The 23,882-nt window shown below is 34.4% G+C and overlaps 1 protein-coding gene across 1 annotated transcript in view; it reads right to left on the bottom strand.

Annotated features, from left to right (window-relative positions):
* The window catches only part of LOC149807796 (2'-5'-oligoadenylate synthase 1A-like), a 41,155-nt gene extending 19,217 nt beyond the window's left edge, over positions 1–21,938 (bottom strand). Inside the window, exons 1-3 of the mRNA XM_089960459.1 lie at positions 21,853–21,938; positions 16,748–16,823; positions 15,075–15,333 (exon numbers count right to left, since the gene is read on the bottom strand). Coding sequence (XP_089816585.1) covers positions 15,075–15,333; positions 16,748–16,823; positions 21,853–21,938 — 421 coding nt within the window. The remainder of the gene's footprint in view (positions 1–15,074; positions 15,334–16,747; positions 16,824–21,852) is intronic.
* Between the last annotated feature and the right edge of the window lie 1,944 nt (positions 21,939–23,882).

Here is a 23,882-nt window from a genome sequence, read left to right as displayed (position 1 = left end):
ATGTGGAATCATGTATGGTGGATTTTGAAAAAAAAATAACAACAAAACAAGGAAACATACAAAATCTTTATTAGGAGCTTACCTTGCCCAACCAAGCCAGGTGTTGCATATCGGGGTCTCTTTTGTTTGCAGTTGGACTAGACCAAGGCGTCGGTAAAAACATAAAATCCGCAGGGGACAAAATAATATATGTAACAGGCGAGTAAATAAAGATGTTACAATTTCTTATGCACTTTTATTGAGGTTTTATAAGCCCTCACGAAGATTTTGGATTTATTTATATTCACTCAGTATGTGCAGTTGATAGCAGTTTAGTGTAGTCGTGTAGTTTATTTGTAAATGATTTACACATAAAACAGGTGCTTATTTTGAGAATAAAAAGCCCCAACTTTTAATAGATGCATGTAGTTACTTGAATTTAGTCCATGTAACTGTACAGATATTGGTAAATCTGAAAACTATTTGGAAAAATAAGTCTGCAAATAAACAAAAGGAACCAGACTGCACAATGGAGACTGTAGTTATCTTTGTTGTACGTGAAAACAGCCAATATCACATACCAGAATAAGGATCCTTCTGATAAATCAGAATGGTCTTAGGTTTTACTTTAGTTAAAACCTGATTTTGAGATGGATCCCCTCTGTTATCATAAGACTGGATGAAAATATATACATCTTTGTCAAGGACTGATCTATTAAAACAGATTCGTTCGACTATAAGGATCTGACGTTTTGGAGTGAAGGAGTGATAAAAGTAATAATGTTAATAACATTGTTTATCTATACGTCTATCTGTACGTTTACAGCATAGATCTAATGGTATTTTATTACCTTCGCATAATATTGCTATATATGGGAAAGTGAGTTTTTTCATTAGAGTATTCAGTAGTAAACACAATCATCTTGTAAATGTTATAGTATTGAGGTTTACTTTTCCTCACGTACTGAATTTGTTTTCAAAGGTGGTACCCCTACCCAGCTGGACCACTTAATAGCTAATGTTGTTGGACATTTTAAAAAAAACCTACTAAGTGGTTATAGCGTCCGCTTCGAATGCAGAAGGTCGTGGGTTCGAACCCCTGTCTAGTAATAATAAAGACTTATGAAAATGGTTCTAGCAGCTGCATCGCTTCGCGCTCAGCACTAATAAGTTAGTGTTAGAACTGGTCGGCCTGGTGTCGGGATAATGTGACTGGGTGGGACATGATGCTACAGGTCTGTGGCATGATGCCCCAGTGCTAGATATAACTATAAAGTGCCACACTGCAGACATCGTAGCGATATGACTGGAAAATTGTTAAAGCTACGTTAAAAGTTTAAATCCCATAAACAACTCTCATAAGACTAAAATTGAGTACTTGAGTACCACTGCTACTGCTATTAACAATGTAATAGACTGGTTTCATTTCATGACTTATCTATCCCAACAATGAATAGGAACACGTCACCGGTTGAGATAAAATCATCCGGAAACATACAGCGGAAGACCTAATAATCAAACCAGGAACAATGCTGTATTAGTAATACGAAGTATCAGCAGTAAAGCTGATTTTGAAACTTCCAGAAGCTTATACAATATCGAATCGGTATTGGCTCATATTAGTCAGAACTTAACATTGTTAGCTATCACTTTAATAATATAATCATAAGAAATAACCTGAGAGAAATATTTAGCCTACCCACCCAATACATAAAATAAATAAATAAATAAATAAATAAATAAATAAATTAAAAAATAAGAAAAATAAATAAATGAAAAGAATTGCCAAAACAGCATTAAAAAAAGAAGCTAATAACGGTCTAATACCGCTTGCATTAAATGATACCGTTAGAAATGAGCGCGCCAGCTGCAAAACTTTTGTTTGTGATATTATTGCCTACTACAAGCCATCTGTACTGATCTCACGTGGCACAAAAGGCAACTGGACTGACTGCTAGGTGTTATGTAAACCTCACAGTAACAATATTCAGTGATCAGCTGAACCAATGCATCAATCAGAACCTTTCCCTCTGATGCGTTACAAGGACAAGAAAAGAAGTCAAGGACCAGTTGTGACTAGACCACCCCAGCAGATGGGTGGGAATGCTTCCAGATTCCTACTGGCACCGTCTATTTACACTCTTTTATTCTTTACTTAAGAAACAAATTGTAGTAGTCCCACTCAGATGTGCATTACCTCCGGTCTGTCTTTCATTCTTCATAGCTAAGTGTTATTAGCATCTGTATTATGTGTACACTTCATGGGTTGATAGATCGTATGTGGTCTGTGTTCTGAGGTGATCTGCACGTCCGTATGTCCATCTGTAATCCTGTTGGCATGATAGCATACAAAATGTTGAACTTAGCATCAAGCTATACGCACTTTTTCATAGTCACAAGGCGATGGTATGATCACATTTTCAGATCATTCCAGAATTTTTAAATTTGTACGTATTTTTAAAATTTTGGAAGAAAAGCTTTGTCAGCATAATTACGGAAGTATTGCTTCAGGTAGACACATAATAGGTATGTCTGTATTTATATGTAAAAGTTCTGGTTAAATTTTCTTTCCATTAATGGAATAGTTTAGGTTGGAAAAAAGGTTTTGGACCGTACTTGCAGAAGTAATCAAAACCCATTTGCGACAGAAAACCCCACTCGAAGTGAACAAATTAATTTGACAAGGTATATCATTTTTGTTCATATTTAAGTGGCCTGATTTGATTTTGAGGAAATTATAGCAACGTTTTGAAGTTTTTTACATTTTGCAATTATTTAGACTTGGACTTATTTGTCTCCAGATGGAACAAACTATTTTACAGCCCGTATTCTATGAGTACAGACTAGAGGTAATGACATCAATCATGGCGCATTGTTCCCGATCTTTTGAACAATTAAATTTGAATATAGACAGTATCTTTGCAGTTTTCGTCGGAATTGCTTAAAGCATAATAAGTTACTATGCAAACTCTACCAAATGATATAATTTCCATCACTTTGGAAAGGTCTCATTTACTATAGAAATATGCATAATCTTTGGAAGTGAGACTTGTGTTGGGCATCGCATTATATTGCAAAGTTAGAAACGTTGTTTCATTTTATTAATATAATTTTTCTCTTGCACTGTACTTGTAACCATCTCCATCAAGCAAAATGGGCATCCAATATGAACATATTTTATCAAGCCATCGGTCCATCGCTCATTTTTGTTTCTGGATCATCACTCCAAAACCATTCAAGACAAATCATGAAACTTGGGCACAAATATAAAAATAGTGATTTAGTAATGCTATCGAGAATCTATCCAAAGAAAGATATTTAAAAAATTGCACAAAATCCACCCACTTCTTCCAGATGTTGTAGACATTTTGTAACTTCGAATCCAGATATATTTTTGTAAAAGAAAAGTGGTTACCACTATTAAACAGACATCTTGTAGTAGACTAAAATGCCTGTAAAAGGGAGATGGAATTGTTCATGCTATTATTATTCTTGATTCATAAATAAATGTGAATATTCTACTATTTATACCCAAGTTTTAACATTCAAGTTGTTCTTGTATAATACGTTGTTAAATGTTCTTCGCAGCTTTGCGAGTGCAGTAACATGGTAATATAATAAAACCTGGTCATCTTTTCTCATTTAAGTCACTTCTTTTGAATGCCACTATATTTCCAACCATTTCTTCCGATTGGGTATTTCCAATTCAAAATAAAACTTCTGCTTAAAAATAGAACCATCTCTATGAGTAAAGAATTACATCTTAACCTAAACTAACTTGTATTGTACAAATTTCATTGGGTTACATTTGAAGCCGATCTAAAGTTTGTTTAACCAAGCGTGAACATTCAAATCCTTTAAACATGCAGTGAGAGAAAAATAAGGATAGTTGCAACATGCATCAGTACACGCCATTGTTTTAGCTTGTTCAACGTACAGGAAATTGTGATGTCTTTAATATATTTGTTTCATCCGTAAGATTTGCAGAGTGTGTAATAATCTCACCTTTTAATGGGTATTATGACCAGTCACCCAAAACCATCACGAAAACTGGATTTGTTTCAGACATCTATTTAATTAAATTATATTAAATTATCATACTTAATCTTTTTTGTCAACACTCAGCATTTTCATGTCAATGATTAATCTCTTCTAGGATGTCCAAGTATGGCATTAATTATAAAGTACTTAGTTGCTGATAGTTATGACATATTCGTTGTAAAATACTTATATTAATATGCATACGGGAGAGATTTGAGTAGACTTGATTTAAGACTGACACTTAAAGAGAGAGAGAGAGAGAGAGAGATGATGATGATATTCTTTTATTCCTCCATTTTCTGAAGATTTTAAGACAAAAAAGAAATGCATTTAAATACATAGAATCACAAAAATAGTGGATTCGTTACTTATTGAAATTATTTCCAATAGCAAACGAATAAATAAATTAAAATCATTACTAAACTATATATATATATATATATATATATATATATATATATATATATATATATATATATATATATATATATATATATATATATATATATATATATACGATAGAACATTTGAAAATGTATCCTGACAACAAAAATAGTTAGTTTCCTAATCGCTTTGCAATCCAGTACAAGTATTTCTTTCCTTATATTCTGTGTGAGTTCTCTATTGAATCGAATATATAATATCCTTTATCTTAATGAAATACTTGGTAGATAGTCTGATCATATTTATTCATGTCTCAAATTCTAAACGTTCTGATATATCATTTAAACCACCAAGTAGTATAATCAGTATAACATCATCGGTCTGATCACAGAAATCACGGTAAATCACTGGAGGCATATACGAAAATAGACTTTCCATCAGGTGGTTTCTGTCGTCTGAGGTTAAGGCACAATTCATCGAAATATGCAAAATACGGTCATGACTCATTTTGCCACATAGGGGACACAGTCCAGGTCTTGTTTGCATTCCTCCAATACGAATTAATGTCCCATATTTCATTTTTCTGCTTGAGTCAGTGTAAGCTATTTTCCATAGATGATGCATTTTTAGTCCTGGATTAATTTTTAGAAATCTACCGAATTCCTCTGATGGATTTCTGATACTCATTTCATGTTTTCTCTCCTCAGATATCTGTATTCTTGTCCCAATTAAGTTTTTCCATGTTATTTTGTTTGGAAATTTTCCAGTGAAAATAAAGTCGCTGAGATAGTCTTCTAAATCATACTTTTTGAGTACAGTATTTATATCATATATAAAAGAGTTGTAGCTATGCTGGGGGTCAAAAATCAAATTTCTAACAGCCCAGAGGAAAACATTTTTAGCAGTTAAATTTGCTGATGTTCTACACATGCGACCAAAGAATACGAGTTTTTGCTTATCTATGCGAGCTTCCATTGATATCATCCCCAAGCATGATGTCGTAGATCCAATAGGCGATCTTTGAGGGAAACCTTGTACTCTCCGGGCGAAATATCGTTGTATTTTCTCAATAGATTCAATGCCCTGATATGACATATTAAACCAGAGTTCTGAGCCATACAAAGCAGACGGCAATATAACTCTTTCCCAGACTTTCACAGAAACTATAGGATTCATCCCATTTGCATTTAATCCAATTGAGTATAGTGAGTTTGTTACACGTTTAGCTTTATCGTAGGCATAGACTATACGATCATTATTTTTCATTGATTGTGAAAAGGTAACTCCTGCATATTTCACATTTTTTGCTCTAGGAATATTCTGTGATCCCAGAGTAATTCCATTTGATGAGTACGCTTCATTTGTTTTACTAAATATCATCCAATTACTCTTGTTAGAGTTATATTTCAATTTCCACTTCTGTGCATACTGATAAGCTGTATTCACGAGTATTTGCAATCCATTCAGCGTAGAGCTTAGTAAAGTAGTGTCGTCTGCCAAAAGCATGTCAGGTATGTCTGATTCACTGTTATCCCGCAATTAGTCATTACTAGTTCATTCAATAGGTCATTTATGTACACGAGAAATAAAAAAGCCGACATTACACGCCCTTGACCAACGCCTCTCCGTAATGGAAATGTGTTCGATATACATCCTCTACACGCTACACAAGCACTTGACTGTGTGCAGGAATGGGCGATTATTCTCCATATTTTTGCATTAATTCCTAATATTTTTAGTTATTTTAGTAGTCCACAATGCCACAGTCTATCGAATGCCTTTTCGTTATCCAGAAAAACAGCATATACATTAGAGTTATGATTATTAAAGTACATCAAACATTCTTGAAGAGTAAATGCAGCGGAGATAGCTCCAGCCTCCTTACGAAATCCAAATTGATAAGGATGTGGAAAGCTTATTTTGTCTAAATATTTCTGAATTCTGGTCATCAATATTTTTTCAAACAATTTTCCCAAACAAGATGTCAATGTTATACCACGATAATTCACCGGATCCTTTTTATCTTTACCATTTTGTTTGTATATCGGTATAATCATCCCACATCTATATACATTACGTAAATACTCATACTGGATCATGTAATTAAAAAGGGCAGTTAAATGTCTGATTAAATATTTTCCACCATACTTTAAGTGCTCATTCGATACGCAATCAATGCCTGGTGATTTTTTTGTTTTTAGAGACTTGATATGCTGCAACACTTCTTCCTCTATAATATTATTACATTTTATGTTATCAGTCTCTAGTTTGCTTTCTTCGTACATATTCTTCATTTTGACACAATCATTATGTTCCTCGTCTGTTGTACCACTTAATTCAGAAAAATATAGTTTCCATAGATTGACACATTCATCCAAAGTATTGGATTCGACTCCTCGAAATGCAATATTACCAATATCCGATTTATCTTTTCTATTTTCCCGTGTGACTGCATAGAATTCGTCTATTCCCATTTCTGCACTCTTTTCTATCTCTTCAAATATGCACTCTTGATATACCTTTTTCTCTAGCCTATGTTTCTCTCTAAACTTTCTTTTCACGTCCTTGTATCTTTTATTAATGTTACACTCTGTGCTTCTATTTTTTCCTGCTTTGATCCGTTCTCCGCGCACTTTTCTCATATTCTGATGTAATTTTTCAAGCCCACTTTTCTTCCAATATGGTTTTAAGTGCGATTTGAATTCGGACTTTGGAATATATCGGTCTGATGCAGTTATTACACTCTTAGTTATCAATTCATTATACTTTTCTATATCTTCTACCTTTTTACAACTCATAGGTGAAATTCAAGAATGCACTAACATCAGATTTATACATGTTCATTTCTAATGGATTTGCCAAGTTCCATTTCATTCTTGGAGATACACATGTCTTTTTATTTTCCTTCAATATAAATAACTTACAGTGTGGTATAAATTCATATAATTTCCAACATTCAGTTTCACTGAATTCGAAAAGGCTCCAAAAGTATTCCGAATGAAAGTTTTAATGTGTTTATGTTCCAGCACATCAGATGAAACACTGTTCTAATATCCATACGATTTTACTTCCAGGAAAATCCAGTAAAATTTGAATGTCGCAAAATGTCCATGAATGTTTCACGATAATACAACGTAAATTAATAAATATTCAAGTCCTTGAATGTTTTACAATATTACAGTAAGGTACTTTTTGTTTAGAATAAGTGATGCAATCTCTGAAATTTCAACGAATATTAAATAATTAAATCTAAACCGAAGTAATATCTTGATGTTAACTTGGAAATTCGATCTTGATTTGTGAGATGACCTGAGGTTAGTTAGATCTGTGCTGGTTGGTTTTTAGTGTGTGTGTATTTCCGTTTGAAACCCTTGTTTTGTACTAGCTTATTGGAGTTCTCTGATGTCATCACTTACATTGCTGCAAGGGATCTAGCTCATCCAGTGATCAATTAGGTATATGCACATATCATAGTGTTGGTTTCCTGCTAGCTTCTGATGTTCACTGCATTTGTTAAGTAAGAATTTCAAGAATGAAATTAAATGCTTGCAGAAATACTGCCAGGAATCGTTGGTTTGACACCCAGGATAATATATCATTTCCTGATGACTTTTTTTGACCTCACTGTCTCCATTAACTCATGGCTACTGGGACCAAATAAATTTTATATACATAGTGTGTACTGAATTATTTAATGTCGGTATCCAAAGGGAAGTGAAATTGTTTAATAATATAATTCTGCACAGAAGCTTTGGGGTTTGTGGGAGGAGACGGAGATTACACTGGCAAACGTACAACCTCTTATTATAGGGAAATCACTGAAATGAGACTGAAAGCTGCAAACACTGTTAAAAAAGATTTTGTGTCACAAGGATCTCAAACTCCTTAAATTTAGTATCCATCTGGTTTATTGACATGCTGGTTTTGACTTTTAGACTCCTGTTCTGGGGATTTAAGTTGTCGAGGGAAGAGTAAAGTCCATTCCATGGTAAAGTTATCTCAAAAGACGTTTGATTTTATATCGATGATAACATCTCTTGGTAATGTCACATTTTTGCTGCACTAGGGCCTATCATAAACATGTTACATGTATCGTATATATCAGGTAATTTAAAAGCTTAAAAAAATGCAAACGAGAATAATTGTCAACATAATGCATTCCGTAAATTTATACCATTTTCAACCCCTAATCCTGCTTCGACATCCCTGGGGTCTCAGACAAATTTACAAACCTTATTACGACTCGATCGACACCCATAGGAAAATTTGATAGCTGTATCATAAAGGGTCAAAAAGGTGTTGCATTTACATACTGTGACTACCGCACGTCAGGAGGGACATGAGGCGAAACTAATGTATCCGCTGTCTTCTCCGCAAATGGTTATACTACTACTACTACAACCAGTAGTAGTAGTATGAGCAGCAGTAGTAATTATTATTATAATAATACAGAAAAAATAAATTTTAGATTTAAATGCAAATGAGGGTATGCTGAGTTATATATTCTAAACAGGAAATCTCGTACGATCCAAAGCGGCAAACCGTTTCCAATATGATGCACAAGAACCATACATAACAAGGGCAAAATATCAACGTCTAAAGGTTCATCACTATTTGGTTACACGAAGGAGATATGATGAAAGTTACACCTATTTGCATAAACAAGGATATATACTACGGCACAGCATAATTTTCACTAATAGTGGCTGTTCTTGCAATCATACATGTCGGGCAATAGTGATGGTCTGTAATTATATTTCCAAAGCACTACTTTGACAAAGAATTTGGTTGAGGGTTCTAATACACTTTAAATGGTAGACAGCTACCAGCTCCTAGTTGTGTCAGTCGACTCAAGTCCTAGGAAAAGTGGCCATTTAAGGGTGTCCCGGGCGTATCTGGCAACATCATCCCATACATTGCATCTGTCGATGACGTTGTTGAATGGATTTGCGGGATCGAGGATATATGGTGGACTGAAAATGAAGGAGAAGGATGTCATCCATACCCATCCATGGGAACACGTAACTTTCTTTAACGTTTACGATGCTCTTGCATGCATGAATCTTGCAGAAATGATAACGGAAAGGCACGGAAGAGGTGTGAGGGTTAACTTTGTGCTTGTGCGTGGGTGAAAAAAGACTGAGTGAGAATTGCCGGCTAGGAAGCCATGTAGGGGAGATGTTCGGAGTGTTTCCTATATTCTGTGTAGCTAACTGTGTCAATCAGAAGTTAAATAAATTCGTATTCAGTCCATGCTACATCAAGATTGCCATTGCAAGAATGCTTAACAAGGGTATCATAAAACGCACAATGTTAGCCCGTCCCGTGTTTTAATGGTCCTCTATCTAACCACTAGAAGGGCATGGTTGTCTCTGGAAATTACTGAACTATTAGTCTCAGTGACTTGAACCATTGGTATGAGGTCTTGAACTCAGCATAAAGTGCAGACAACAATACTTTCTTATTAGTGTTACTGTGACCTCAGACCATGTTCCAGAATTTTACTTTCTTTAGTAACCAAAGTTCAAGTCAACCACAAAGTATGGTCAAGGAACATATTTTGGTACAAAAAATATTGTATACAATCTCTGACATTTGCCCCTTTGACCCTAGAATCAACAGGTTCTCACCATCCCGCAAATGCAAGCCCTGCAAAGACATTGTATGTGGTATAGAATTAAAGTTACTTTTTTTTTCAGAGAAAACATCTTTTTCATTACACTGACCTTAACCTTTGACCTTGGGGTCGAAAATAAATAAACTTCTTTCTCACCCATCATGTACGTGATTCACAAATGGTTGGTGAAGGTACGTGATCGAGAACTGAAATGATTGTTAAGACATTATAAATGACACAATAGGTACTCATCATCGCCGTATGATACCCTATCTTACGACTTTAACGAGAACATGCAGTTCTTATAAAATTGTGCAAAACTGTTATATATGTAAAACACATGCAAGTGACTCCTAGAAAATTTAAACTAGTCAGGCTTTTGTTGAACACAAAAGCAACAGCAGAAACAACGACAACAAACTGCAACAACGACGAACGATCAACATTAATATGAAACCAGATCGTGAAGTGACCTGGAGTCACCACTTCTGTGGTAACAACTCAGACTGTCTTAGGAGTTAGTAAACAGTGTCCACCGTTACGCAACAAAAGAAATGTCGGGCAGAAATTTCGATTTTCGGCTGAGCCATACCTAAGATAATTAAGCAAAATTTCGAATTTATATATTACCAAAAATATGAAAGTTATTCAAAATGAATATGACAAAGAATGTATTGTCCTGTATTGGTGAATGCGAGGAGACTTGCTAATATCTGATAATGTCACTGTACCAAATTGTCTGACAAGGGTTTGGGATGAAGTTCTTGTTATCTTTTAAAGGCATTTGTCAATTAAAAACGGGTCAAAAAATGACACCACCTACCTGTACTGCGATTTTAGCCAATAATAATTTCCATTCCAGACCACTTTCAAATCACGGTAATTAACTATGGCTTTCAAAAATGAGTGTAATCCACGTTTAATGACAAAACGCTCTGGACGTCCAGCATCCTCCCACTTCCTGATGACGATCAGTTCCAGAATGTAGGACGTTGGCCATCGACCTCTTCCACTGTCCAACTTAAAAGGACAATAAAACTGACAAAAAAGTTCTAATTGCTTATAACATGTAGAGTTTGACTCAGAGTTTTAAGAAAGGCCTTTGTGCGGCCTAACACGTTTCAGAGCAAAATCGTCACACTTTCTTCAGCATACAAAATGAATTTTGGTCCCATTTTGAAATTGTACATGCTCCGCTTACTGTAATAAATGGATGTTAAATGACATCGTATCATGGTCATGACAATGAAATAAATGAGTACGGCAACTACAAGTATTCAGTAACTCCATCGTTTCTAACGTTCTCCTTACAGTAATCCCATTTTCGACGATAATAAAAACTGTCATGAAATACTGTATATATGACTGTACAAAATATTACCCTAGACCTTTATATACATTTTCAGTTTGCACTCATCAAAGTTTTCTAATCAAATGTTTTCAAAAATATTTCAAAGTAGCTTCCAACAGATATTATCGTATCATTCAGTAACTGATCATTTCATGATCTATCGGTTATTTTCAGTGAAAATTAATTATATAATCATTTACATATACTTACGAATACGTGCAATAGCAAAGAAGCCATTAATCAAGGAAATAATTAACCGTCCCTTGCATTATACAACGCTAACGAATTTGGCATACGGGTGGGAATGCGAATTTTGTTAAATGACAAAAATACAGACAGCACAAATATTAAACATGTGCAATTAACACACACACACACGCACACACACACACACACACACACACACACACAGGTGTGTGTATCTATGCTGGTGAATGTGTATACATACCTCACAAAACTTTGAGAGATGACATCATCAAAATTGATACCCATAAAATGCTACTTTGATAAAATCGCCACTACGACTTAATGGTGATATACGGGAATACAGGTTTCGCGGTAGTAGACTTACTCTTTTGGCAAGATCTAATTTATGATGGAGACATCAACACAAGCTTAATGAAAGTAACATACCGGAAGTTCCGATTTCCGTCAGTACTTCACCAGTCTTATGATTCTCATCACCTTTGCAGGTAATACTTTCACAAAGTTCAGCTGGAGCTTGACTAAAGAGGCTGAGAAATAAGGTCGAAGATCAACGGAACTTGCCATATCATCGTAAACGGCAGATGATCCCTTCACTTAGTTTTAAAAGAATGAATATAAAAAAGGCAAAAGAATCACTAAAATGCAAAAGTCTCAATACCTAAGCGCTAAGCAGTCACCTATCACAACATAGTTGGAGATTGATTTATACTTATATCATATTTGAAGCTTTACTTACAAACAAACCCGTGTATCATATTGGAGGCTTTACTTACAAACAAACCCGTGTATCATACTGGAGGCTTTACCTAAAACAAACCCGTGTATCATATTGGAGGCTTTACTTACAAACAAACCCGTGTATCATATTGGAGTCTTTACTTACAAACAAACCCGTGTATCATATTGGAGGCTTTATTTGAAAACAAAACCCGTGTAGCATATTGGAGGCTTTACCTAAAACAAACCCGTGTATCACATTTGAAGGCTTTACTTACAAAACACACCCGTGTATCATATTGGAGGCTTTATTTACAAACAAACCCGTGTATCATATTGGAGGCTTTATTTAAAAACAAACCCGTGTATCATATTGGTGGCTTTACCTAAAACAAACCCGTGTATCATATTGGAGGCTTTATTTACTAACAATCCCGTGTATCATATTGTAGGCTTTACCGAGAAACAAACCCTGTTCTCACATTTGTATTATGACCTTACCAGAATAAACTACACGAACAGTGTCCATGAGCGTAGACAAAGCATCCTGTTATTATTTCTATTTCTAGATTACAAAGTCGACAACAGTAACTTTTTGATGACCAATTATTCAAATTCGAAAAACAAATGAAACACATAGAAAGGTAGACATTTAAAATAATATAAATACATGGCCGCGTACAGATAAATCCATTCTAACCTCACAAAAGATATGTCACATAAAAACGTTTCGACTTTATAATTATTCCCCTAAGAAACCCTATACAATCAAATATATAATCTTTGATAAAACTAATAATTTCATATGGTTGTTAACGTGATAATGATCTATTAATTGATATTTACATGATCCACACATATATTAGTTGCAGATATTACTTTTTCAGAGTAGAGAATGAAGTAGATAATGTCTATTTTTCTGACTGTTGGTATGAGTCACCCAGTAGAAAAACAATTGTGATTTCCTGAACTTTAATCTCTTCATGTTCACGTGCATGCGATAAAACTTTCGAAAGGATCTTTTGCTGTGATAAATTCCTGTCTCGTTTTCATATTTATATTTATTTGAAGACACATGTCTTAACCTGTAGTTTCATTTCTTAACATATAAGTTCGTATTTCATGTTGAATTTGTTTCTTATTCAGAAACTATTTCTCTGTATAAAAATAGGTATCACGCAATTGCCACTCAACCCTTTTGTAGCTAAGATATATTCGTTTGCAGTCAAGGCCGAAGGAATCGGTCAATATCTAAGAGGGAGGATGGCGATGTACTTGTAAACAATATTGCATAGAAATCCCACTCTCCACAAGTGCAATGACAAAGAATTTCATACCTATCATATGATGTACAATGTACCCTATCTCTACTTTTGCACAAAAGTACCTTGTACTAAAAAGTGTACTCAAAATATTACTCTAACCCTGCCCTCTTTAAATTTTTACCACCTCATAACAAACACTTCGGCGTATTAATCGTGTTTACACTAGCGCACTGCCGGGAATGAAAGGGGCGGACGGGGCGTTTGACCCGGGCGCCAGAGGCTTTGGGGGAACCAAAACCTTATTAATGATATAAATCAGTAACAACACTATTGTCCCATCAATACACTCCAACCTACGACTTCACCTTTTTATCTGTCATTATTGTTTATTGGTAAAGCAGCAAATTCCCTTCATATCCTTATCTCAGTTTGCGATTTAGTTATTTTTCTTCTGGAGAATGCAACCTTAAGCTTTGTGGCGAATGCTCATTTGTTTTAGGTCGACGTGAAATAATTATGTGCACTACGACTCATGTGTGTGTGTGTGTGTATGTGTGTGTGTGTGTGTGTGTGTGTGTGTGACTTGGACTCTTAACGTAGCTTTAACACTATTTCAGTCATATGGCTACGACATCTGCAGTGTGGCAGTTTATAGTAATGTCTAGCACTGGGGCATCATGCTGCAAGCATGTAGCATCATGTTCCACCAGTCACATCATCCTGACACCAGGCCAATCAGTCGTAGCACTAACCTCTTAATGCTGTACCATTTTTTTAATAAGTTTTTGATATTACTCGACCGGCGTTCGAACCAGCGACATCCATCATCCGAAGAGGACCCTCTAACCACTTAGCCACCGGAAAGGTCCTACTTCATTTCTTTATACAATATTTTAACCCGAGTAGGCAAGTATTTAAATAAAGAAAAATACTATATTTATCAAACACACTCTTTCATATGACCTTGACATTACCGTTTGATTTTCACGAGCAGTGTTTATACCAAATATTTAAAACGGACCGGACATGGAGTTTTCGTCGTCATCCGTAAGAGACGTTTACTTTAAATAAACTAAGAAGGTTTTAAGTTTGATTTATATCAGATATCAGCAGAGCAAATGCCAATTAATTATTTTGTAATTTGTTATCACTGTCTTAAGCACCAGCAAGAAATTTGTTACAAGAGCTATCACGCAGATAGTAGTAAGTAATAACATAAAGACTGTTAAACATACAGCTCAGAATAGTAACGACGAATTATATTATAACTAAATAAAGGAACATATAAACTTTAATCCTAAACATACTCTATATATGTCTAGCTAGTTCTTCTGTATGTCATATAAATTTTGCTTGCTTTTGTCACATAAAAGTACCTCGCTCAATTGTTAACTTTTTTCCCCTAAAAGCTACGAACATAAATCCCACCTAATACGACAAACACTGGTCATGTTTAATGCAGTCCTAGTAAATGCGTGCGAAACACTTTTGACAAAAATAAAAGAAATCTTACCTCCGAGTACGTCACAAGTTGGTAGAATATCAACCCTGTGTTTGTGAGAGGAATGACACGAGACATCAACCTGCACGGCAAATCGTGTTCTGTCAACAATGCTGCAATCGCCATATTGTCCCAGACAGGTTTCCAGTGTTGATAAAAGTTTGTCCATTTTATGTTTAACTGATCTTACTGTAGGATAGTCGGAAAGGAACAACACCAAATCGATGTCCGATTTATCCCTAATTGCTGTTCCCTTTCCAAGGGAGCCTCCCTATGTTATAAAAAAAGAAATTAAGAAAGGCAAAAGGAAAACCCCCATCTAAAACAAGCAAACAAAGTATCATTGTTAATGAACATGAACAAATTAGTATTGCTTTAAATGCAGCAAAAATGCACTAATCATAACCTGTTCATTGCTTCAATATAATAAATTTAAACTATTCCCAGTTTTCGATCACCTGAACAAAAGATCTGTCGCAACGATACGATCAACATTTTCAGTTTATAATTATTTAACATCTGTGAAACTGATTAACAGACTATGTATATTTTAAGATAACAATTAAGAATTCACTTTTATTTCGCAATATTCATACATTTTAATTATTGCAAGTTCACTGAAAGTTGCGATGCCATGACGTTAAATCCAGCAAGGCCGCTCCTAATCTCTGCCTGCACAGAAGTTGAAAAATAAAGTTATCGTTAAAAAGTAGTTCTTGTCATTTTATTCTCTATAACAAAAATATACACAGGAGGACGGATGATTCGAACAGTTTTGATAAAATATATGACTTAGCACATATCGTAAGAGAAAGACGACCAGACAGATCGTGAATATCAACTTATAATCATGTTATCGATTTTTAAAAGAAATATTAACATTCGACAACGTTTCAACAATCAATGAAATATATGCGCTTTAGCTTTTAATGTTATTCCTCTTTGTTTTGAATACAATAATTGATGAAATCATTGTTTTCATACCATCAACTTAATGATTATGATTTTTTGGGTGATGAAATGTCATTGAATCGGTGGAATGTCATTAACCTTATTATGACGTAATAACATTAATAACAAAAATAGTTTTGAGGACAGTTCGAACTGTTTGCATCGGATGTATTTTTCTAGCTCGCTACCGAAAAGACCGAGGACGTTCCACTTGCTACTAATGTAACCTGACTTAAGGACAAATGAGCAAACACAGGACGACGGTTATGTATGTATGTAACCGTTACTCTGCTTGGATGCATTCAAAGAAGTTCTCATTCATAACGTCATAATGTTTGCCCACACTTCTGACACCAAGCCAATCGGAACTCTGTCTGCCTTTTCGGTCGCATGGTACAAAAAGCCTCGGATGTAATAATGACCACTTAGAACTGCCCACAACCCCAAGGTTATTTTACGTCATAATAACTCCATTGACGTCACAACGATTATATCGCGTGTCATTTCTAGCAGCAGTGTAAGCAATACTTTTAGGGCATCGGCGAAAGAGCCAAGAATTACGCAGCACAATTTGTTCTTGCATGCAAACAGAGCAATGATGCATGTTGTTGGCATTTTTGAAAGTGAAAACTATCTTTAACACAAAATCTAATATAACTAACGACGCTGAAGTAATGCCTAAGTCTCGCAACTTTCTAATCACACGGAGATAATGAATAATGGATTCCTTTTACCTTGACAACTTCCTTCACTTTGATTGGAACATCATTTTGCAGAACATTCACAAGCCTATCAATCACAGCATTGCAACTGGCCTATAAACTTCGTCCATCTGCAGAAGCTTAGCGTCAAATTTATCCAGATTCTCCTTTGGACCCAAAGTCCTTAATAGTCCGCCACCAGCAGCCATTGCTATTAGATGGATGATGGTACAGTATTAAAATATTCGAAAGTAAACTATTAATTGCAGCTTGGTGGCAATTTTGACGGTAGTAGTGATTATGCTAGTTGTAATGATATGTAGTAGCATCATCCACTCACCCCCCACCAAAAAATACCACACTTATCAAGCACAAGTCCTATGTCTTTACAACACACATGGTGCACCTCTGTGCTTCGCATTTCACAGTTTGCACTGTAATAAGTTAGGTTCCATTTCTTTGTCTGATCTGGTTCAGCAATAGAGGTTTATAAAAAAATAGAAAGGTTACCGTATCGTTAAATCTTATTTGAATTGCATTATACTGCAGTCCCATGAATCGTTTTGACCTAAAAGGTTAGAAGATGTCGAAACACTTTTAACATGACTTTTGTGGCCTAGAAAAATAAGTGGAGATCAATTGGTCTTCCAAGTCATGTTATTCAATTTTGTATAAATCAAGAAGCGTTACAGTGGTGAGACTTTTTCATCGAACATTGTTTGGTTTCAAATATTCATAAAATGTTTGAGCATGCAAGAGAAAACCATAGCTAGTATACTTTTCAATTTTATATCGAGCAAATGGTTTACGTTCTCGACCTTAGTACTCTGTACGACACACACTCGTTCTAGATATTGTTATAAAGACTTACTTTTGAAGTTTCGTTCTTGTAAAAGGAAGTAGCAATTTTTCAACGATTTGATCTATCGACAATTAATATTAATAAGCGTGTTTATCATCCAATGGAATGGCAATATTGTACCTTAATCATGCTCCGGAGGTGATGCAAATTAAACTCCTTCCAGTATGTAATTATACATGTGATTTCATTTTTGTAGAAGTGGTATGAAGCCATCACTTCTATTCGCATACCACTTTCGGAAAAATATTCTTTGCTAGATATAAGTATTTATTAATGGCTTCTCATCTTCCCCTTTTTCCATGAAAGGAAGTATTACATTGGGTGGATCCACTATTCAAGGTTACTTATTTATACGTCTGTCAACTTTGCTGTGGAACCCTAAAACTATTACTTGTACAAAATAAATATTTGCATGGTTGTGCAAACTATTATAGACTTTAGTATAACTATGTAGTCTTAAATGTCGTTAATGCTGTAAAATATATACAATAGCCTGCAACAACATTCAAAAGTTGGTGTGCACATATTATAGTTGTTATCAGTTCAGCATTAGAAGTAAAGGCCTTTCTCTCTCTCTCCTTCTCTCTCTCTAGCTTCACTTACCATGGACTCCACCCTTGCAAATTCGATACAAACCTTGTGAGATGTAAAGTAAGTATATATATATATATATATATATATATATATATATATATATATATATATATATATATATATATATATAGATACACACACACTTTACGGCAAATAAATGGTTTGACAAACAAGTTAGATGCTAATTATCCAGCTCAACTAAGAGTTAGACATTTAACTTAGTTTTACATATTGAGGAAAAGGCATATATAAATTTTCTGGCAATATAAAATCTTTTGTTCTGATGAGCAAATCGGATACCCGGGTAAACTCTTTACAAATGTGTACCCCTGTCTTTCGAGAATCACTTCAATTATAGTTTATTGAGTGATGCAATAGGTTGGCATATATAAATATCCTTAACAAGCACTCACATTTTCGAATACAAAACGATTTGGTGTCTGTCATTCCTTGTCTAACCTAACTGTTATGGATATATTTAATATTTTCATTAAGAAAAGAAGAAAGTTAAAGCAAAATTTTGACTTAAGTTTGTATTTCTTTTAAATGTAATGACATAAATTTGGGTTTAGTCCCCTTCGTTCTTATGTGCGATGCTCTAACGGTTTTGCTCTTACGTGCGATGCTCTAAAGGTTCGTATCGTACCACCTTCAAGCATAAAACCACGTAGGTGAGTTTCAATGTCTTTTGTCTCTTTACGCCTCTATCTCCATTTTCTTTCTATCCAAGAACACCCGCACACTCTACCGGATGGCACTGCCCGAAATCATCATACTTCTTACTTAGTCCATCGAAACTGTGACCTTTTGTTCTAAAGATCTATCTATTACTATGCATCTTCTTGCCAAACTAATGTCTACATGTACAATATCGTACAAAAGATATATATGACAGTTAAGAAGTAATCGTCAACTAAGAAATGATATTGCAACTAATGAGTACAAACACAATGTATAAGATGCCGGATTAACTGGATTACGCCTTGAATATGTTTTCAGTATTTGCCTGTTTTCACAGTGCTACTCTAGTTTCACTTTCTTTTCACTGAAAAACGACGTAATACTTTTCTGTGACTCACTGACCTACTTGCGATATTGCAGTACTATTAGAAAGATCATATGCTACTGAGTACAGGTCACACGTTTTGAATATGTTTTACACCTGGAATTCTGGAAGAGAAAGTTTGCAAATAATATGTGTTGATATCTCTAGTTCATTGTTTTCTGACAACGAGAGAGAGAGAGAGAGAGAGAGAGAGAGAGAGAGAGAGAAAGACTCTCTGTATAAAAAAAAAATCCTCTAATGTTCAACTAGTGAAAAGGAAATTAAAATGTTTATAAATTTATGCCCGAAACATGGAAGTGAGATTCAAAATGAATTTAAAATTTTTTTTTTATTTCTCTCAACGAGTTATCTACAAAATTTAGTCGAAATGTCATAATATTTCGATATCGACTACTGTCGCTTTGCAGACTCGTTCATTCAATATTTTAATTTTTTTTTTTACTTTTTTTTTATTCCAGTCCTAGGACGGGCAATTAAACTAATTTTATATCCACTCCCAAAGTTAGCACACTAATATGTATTGAAAATATTTCCATTTTAACAGAACAAAAATCTAAGCATTCACTTAGACTTCCTCGACAAAACACACACACACACACACACACATATATGTATGCCCAAATTTGGTCAAATTGTTCGATGTACAGTTTGTATCAGAGCTACATTGCTATATTTATTCCTTGGTACCATTAAAAGCAAAAATCCTTTGAACTGAGACAAATCGGGACTGTCTTCATACCCCCCCATATATATATATATATATATATATATATATATATATATATATATATATATATATATATATATATATGCTGTTTTGCATATATAATTAAATTGTTTACATCATCTGTCTGATTGTTGACTCTAATTTAAAAAATAATATATATTTTTTAAAATTGAAAAATATGTATGCGACAACAATTACTTTTATTTGTTGCAAAGTGTGCTTTTACAAAAATCTTTGTTTGCTGATATCCCCTCCCCCCTAAAAAAAGAAATAGTTTCTTGTCTCTGCAAGTAACATAAAAATAGTGCTAGTTTGAACTAATGTTAATTCTTTTCAAAAATATATTTGTAGGCAAAATTCTATGGATGTCTTTAAACTGCAACACTCTAAGGTTTGGGAATTTTGTAATTTTAAATGGAGGTAAGAAATATTGTTGCTAATCTTTTTCATCTAACTCACCAGAATCAGAATTCCATTTCTTTTGGTATTTAATTATTTCCGTAGTTTCTTTTTTGTAATATAGCGCACAAAATTTGAAATCACGTAAAAGAAATCTTGTAATTTATTATCAGTCGCTCTACTTCTTTCAGTGCAGTGATTTGGTCATGATAACAAATAATACCAACTTTCATATAAAACTATATAGAAATTAAATCGTAAGTGAAGATTCTTCAATCTGAAAATAAATTGTTGTGGCAATTTGCCAGTTAATTTTAATAGCAGATAAGATTTACTATCTCGTGTAAGACAACGGACAATCGTTCTGAGACTCGCAATACACTCAGCATGTGACAACATAAACAATTCCAAATACTAGGCAAATGCCATTAGATACAACACTTAATACAAGACACGATAATTGAAACAATTTGTTTTTACACAGAGTCAACTTGTGAATTAGACAAGTTATAAACAAATAAATCAACACACGTGCAGGAAATTATACTGAGTTACTGTTAGGATGAGAAGGAACGAAATTTACTAATTATTATTTCATTGTCATACATTCATAGGATGACACAATTACTTTCTCGTTTTATATTTTGAGTTGGTAGCAAACAGCACATTTGGTTGATTCTGATGGATTCGAGTAGTGTAGTGACTGATTATGCATTGATTCAAATGTTCAATGCAGCTGAGTGTACATAATCTAATTTGACGCACACAAAAAGTTGCATATATATGCCCGTTACTGGAGGAACGAATAAATCGATTTCAGTCTAGGTGCATATATTAATGGATTACAAGGAAAGATTTCGGCAACGGAGACAGATTACATCATTTTAAGTGAGAAAGGTGAACCACAGCGAATACAGCTAAGGTATATGCAGTATGAATCAGAAAACTGCGTCAGAGTTTAGCTTCTGTGTTTTTATCCTACATCAAAACAGAAGTGTAACATTAATCCAGAACTTTCCTGTGCAAATTAGACGTATCATACTATCATTGTTTCTTTTCCCCCCTAACTGTTACTGTTGAAACTTTTCCCGATCTTCTTACATCCAAAGTCTAAATGTTGTGACGAATCTCATGATGCGGCCATTATCAGTAATCGCTGAATGGATATCCACTATAAAGAATAACGCAGCGTTTAATATTACTACATAGATTACGATATCTAAGTTCAAAAGAAACCATTGAACATGCTGATAATAGTAATCAGTGAGGTTTAGGGACGATTACCAAATCTACATCTGTGTGACTACAACAGTACCGTCTCCACAACAATGTGTATCCACCCTTAGTGTATCTTCTACTACAATGAAACCTAAACTTAATCTGTACTTATTGGACTGCCATTTTTCTTTTCTTTTCCTATGGAGTTGATGCCTACAAAAGACTCAAGGCCCCAGCAGCTGGTGTTGGTATGGATCCATAACGGAACTTACCTTTCGGAAGTGTGAAAGGAGATCTCATTTGGAAGGTTCTTGCTATTGGTTGTCAACTTTGATGCGCGTTGTTGCTTAATAGACATGAACTTTAAGGCAGTTTTGAGTATAATATCTATCAAAAGTCTTATTAATATTTTTCGATTAAGTAAAAAAAAATTGACAAAAAGAATATTTTCTTTATCTGTAATTGAAATTTCTGGATCCGATATGTATCCACCCGAGAACCTCGGTGGGTTTTGGTTAGCGTGCATGATTCCAGGTCAGAAAAGCGCGGATTCAAATCCAGCCATTAATAGTCGCAAAGTAAATGCTCAACAGAGCTTGTGTTTCGATACATTATAAGCATATGCATTTATTTTAAATCAAGATTACTTTAACTTGATCAGCCTTGGTAGGTTGCTTTGGTGTATCTCCCGGGGCAAGTCACTTCACTCTTTTTGCCTCTCACACTTTACAATCTTCATTTACTGATATGCATTTAAACATCCAAATATTCTCTTTCGCAAGATAAGGAGTACTACACCACATTATAGCTTTACAGTTATACAATATGACCTATACAAAATAAATTAAACTTGAAAAAGTTTCCACGAGATTTAAAAAAACATTTTTACCTGATCTGCAGTTCTACGCAAAAGATTTCATTCATACTCGAGCGCAGAATTTATACCTCCATTCAAAGATATTTCATGAAAACACGTAAAAACATTAAACTAGCAACTACTCAACACCCACCCGTCAACGACCTAGTTATAAATCTCTTCATAGTATTGTTAGCCCTCAAAACCCAACCCCCAAAGTGCGTATAACCGCTAATCAAATGACAATACTATAAAAGCGATATCTGATTTCAGAAACCAGAACAATGTCTCAGAGGAAGGCCAGGTGAACCATAATCCTTGGCTCCAAATAGAGCTCCACATGAGCGATTTCGTTACAAATGTGGATGCACAATGGCATAGAGATATCGATGACTTGCAATCATACGCAGATAAATACATTTTGACACTAATTGTTGTATTTACAATATATGCCAGGATGACAAATTTAAAATCAAATACAAGAAGTACATAAATCATTTCCAGGGAATTTTCAGAAGAGAAAACCCAAAACGAAACAATTTGAAGAAGGCAAAGATTACACGAAAGATTAAAAGATTATAGGAGACATATTCGAATATTTTTTTAAATATATATTCCGAAAAAGCGACCCCTGCGATAAAAATATTTGTTGAAGAAGACAATATGAAATTTATTTTACAGAGCTATAGAACAGGAGGATATTTTGCCTAATTTTGAATGATAGAATAATAATTGCCATAGTGTGATTGATATGAATCCGTTTACAGGAAGTGAACCCCCAAAGTTAATATCAGGTATGGATTAATTACGTTGTTACCTTACGGTTGATACGTTTTGGAATACCACTGTGTCAACAGGCCTAACTGATTGGATTTCAAAATATAAACTTATATTTGCAAAAGGCGGTTTTCCTTATTTTTCAGAAGACATCCAATATAAACCAAATAATCATAGGCGTTTCTACTGTTTAGAAATTGAAGGACTTCATACAAGAGACTATTGTGGTTATATTAGACGAGGAGGAGGAACTATCTCTATACCACAAACACGGCGAATATTCACAGCCAGGGATAATATATAAAGATTACCAGCATGTTAAAGATATCATGAAACATTTCAAAATGAATTTTCTCGGTACCTCATATCACTAGTATGCACAAAATAATTACGAACTATATCTCAAACATTATTTTATAACTCCTTATGCTAGTTTGAAAACGAGTCATGATAATTAGATGCCATGCCATGTTCCTAACAGCTGAAACTGCAATTAGTGGAGGATTCAGATTCCATATATATACGGTAAACACGTCATGATGAATTATTCAAAAATAAAAAATGCAGTAAGTGTAGGTCAGGGTTATTTATTATATGCTTTAAAATCTATTAACACTTTAGACAGGCCATCAAACAAGATAGAATAATCTTGAAGAAAATCAAAAGTGT

Source organism: Sinohyriopsis cumingii, chromosome 1, assembly GCF_028554795.1.
Source record: "Sinohyriopsis cumingii isolate HCF-2022 chromosome 1, ASM2855479v2, whole genome shotgun sequence".
Taxonomy (NCBI): Eukaryota; Metazoa; Mollusca; class Bivalvia; order Unionida; family Unionidae; genus Sinohyriopsis; species Sinohyriopsis cumingii.
The sequence above is the reverse complement of the archived record's forward strand: the minus strand, read 5'-3'. Positions and strand labels throughout refer to the sequence as shown.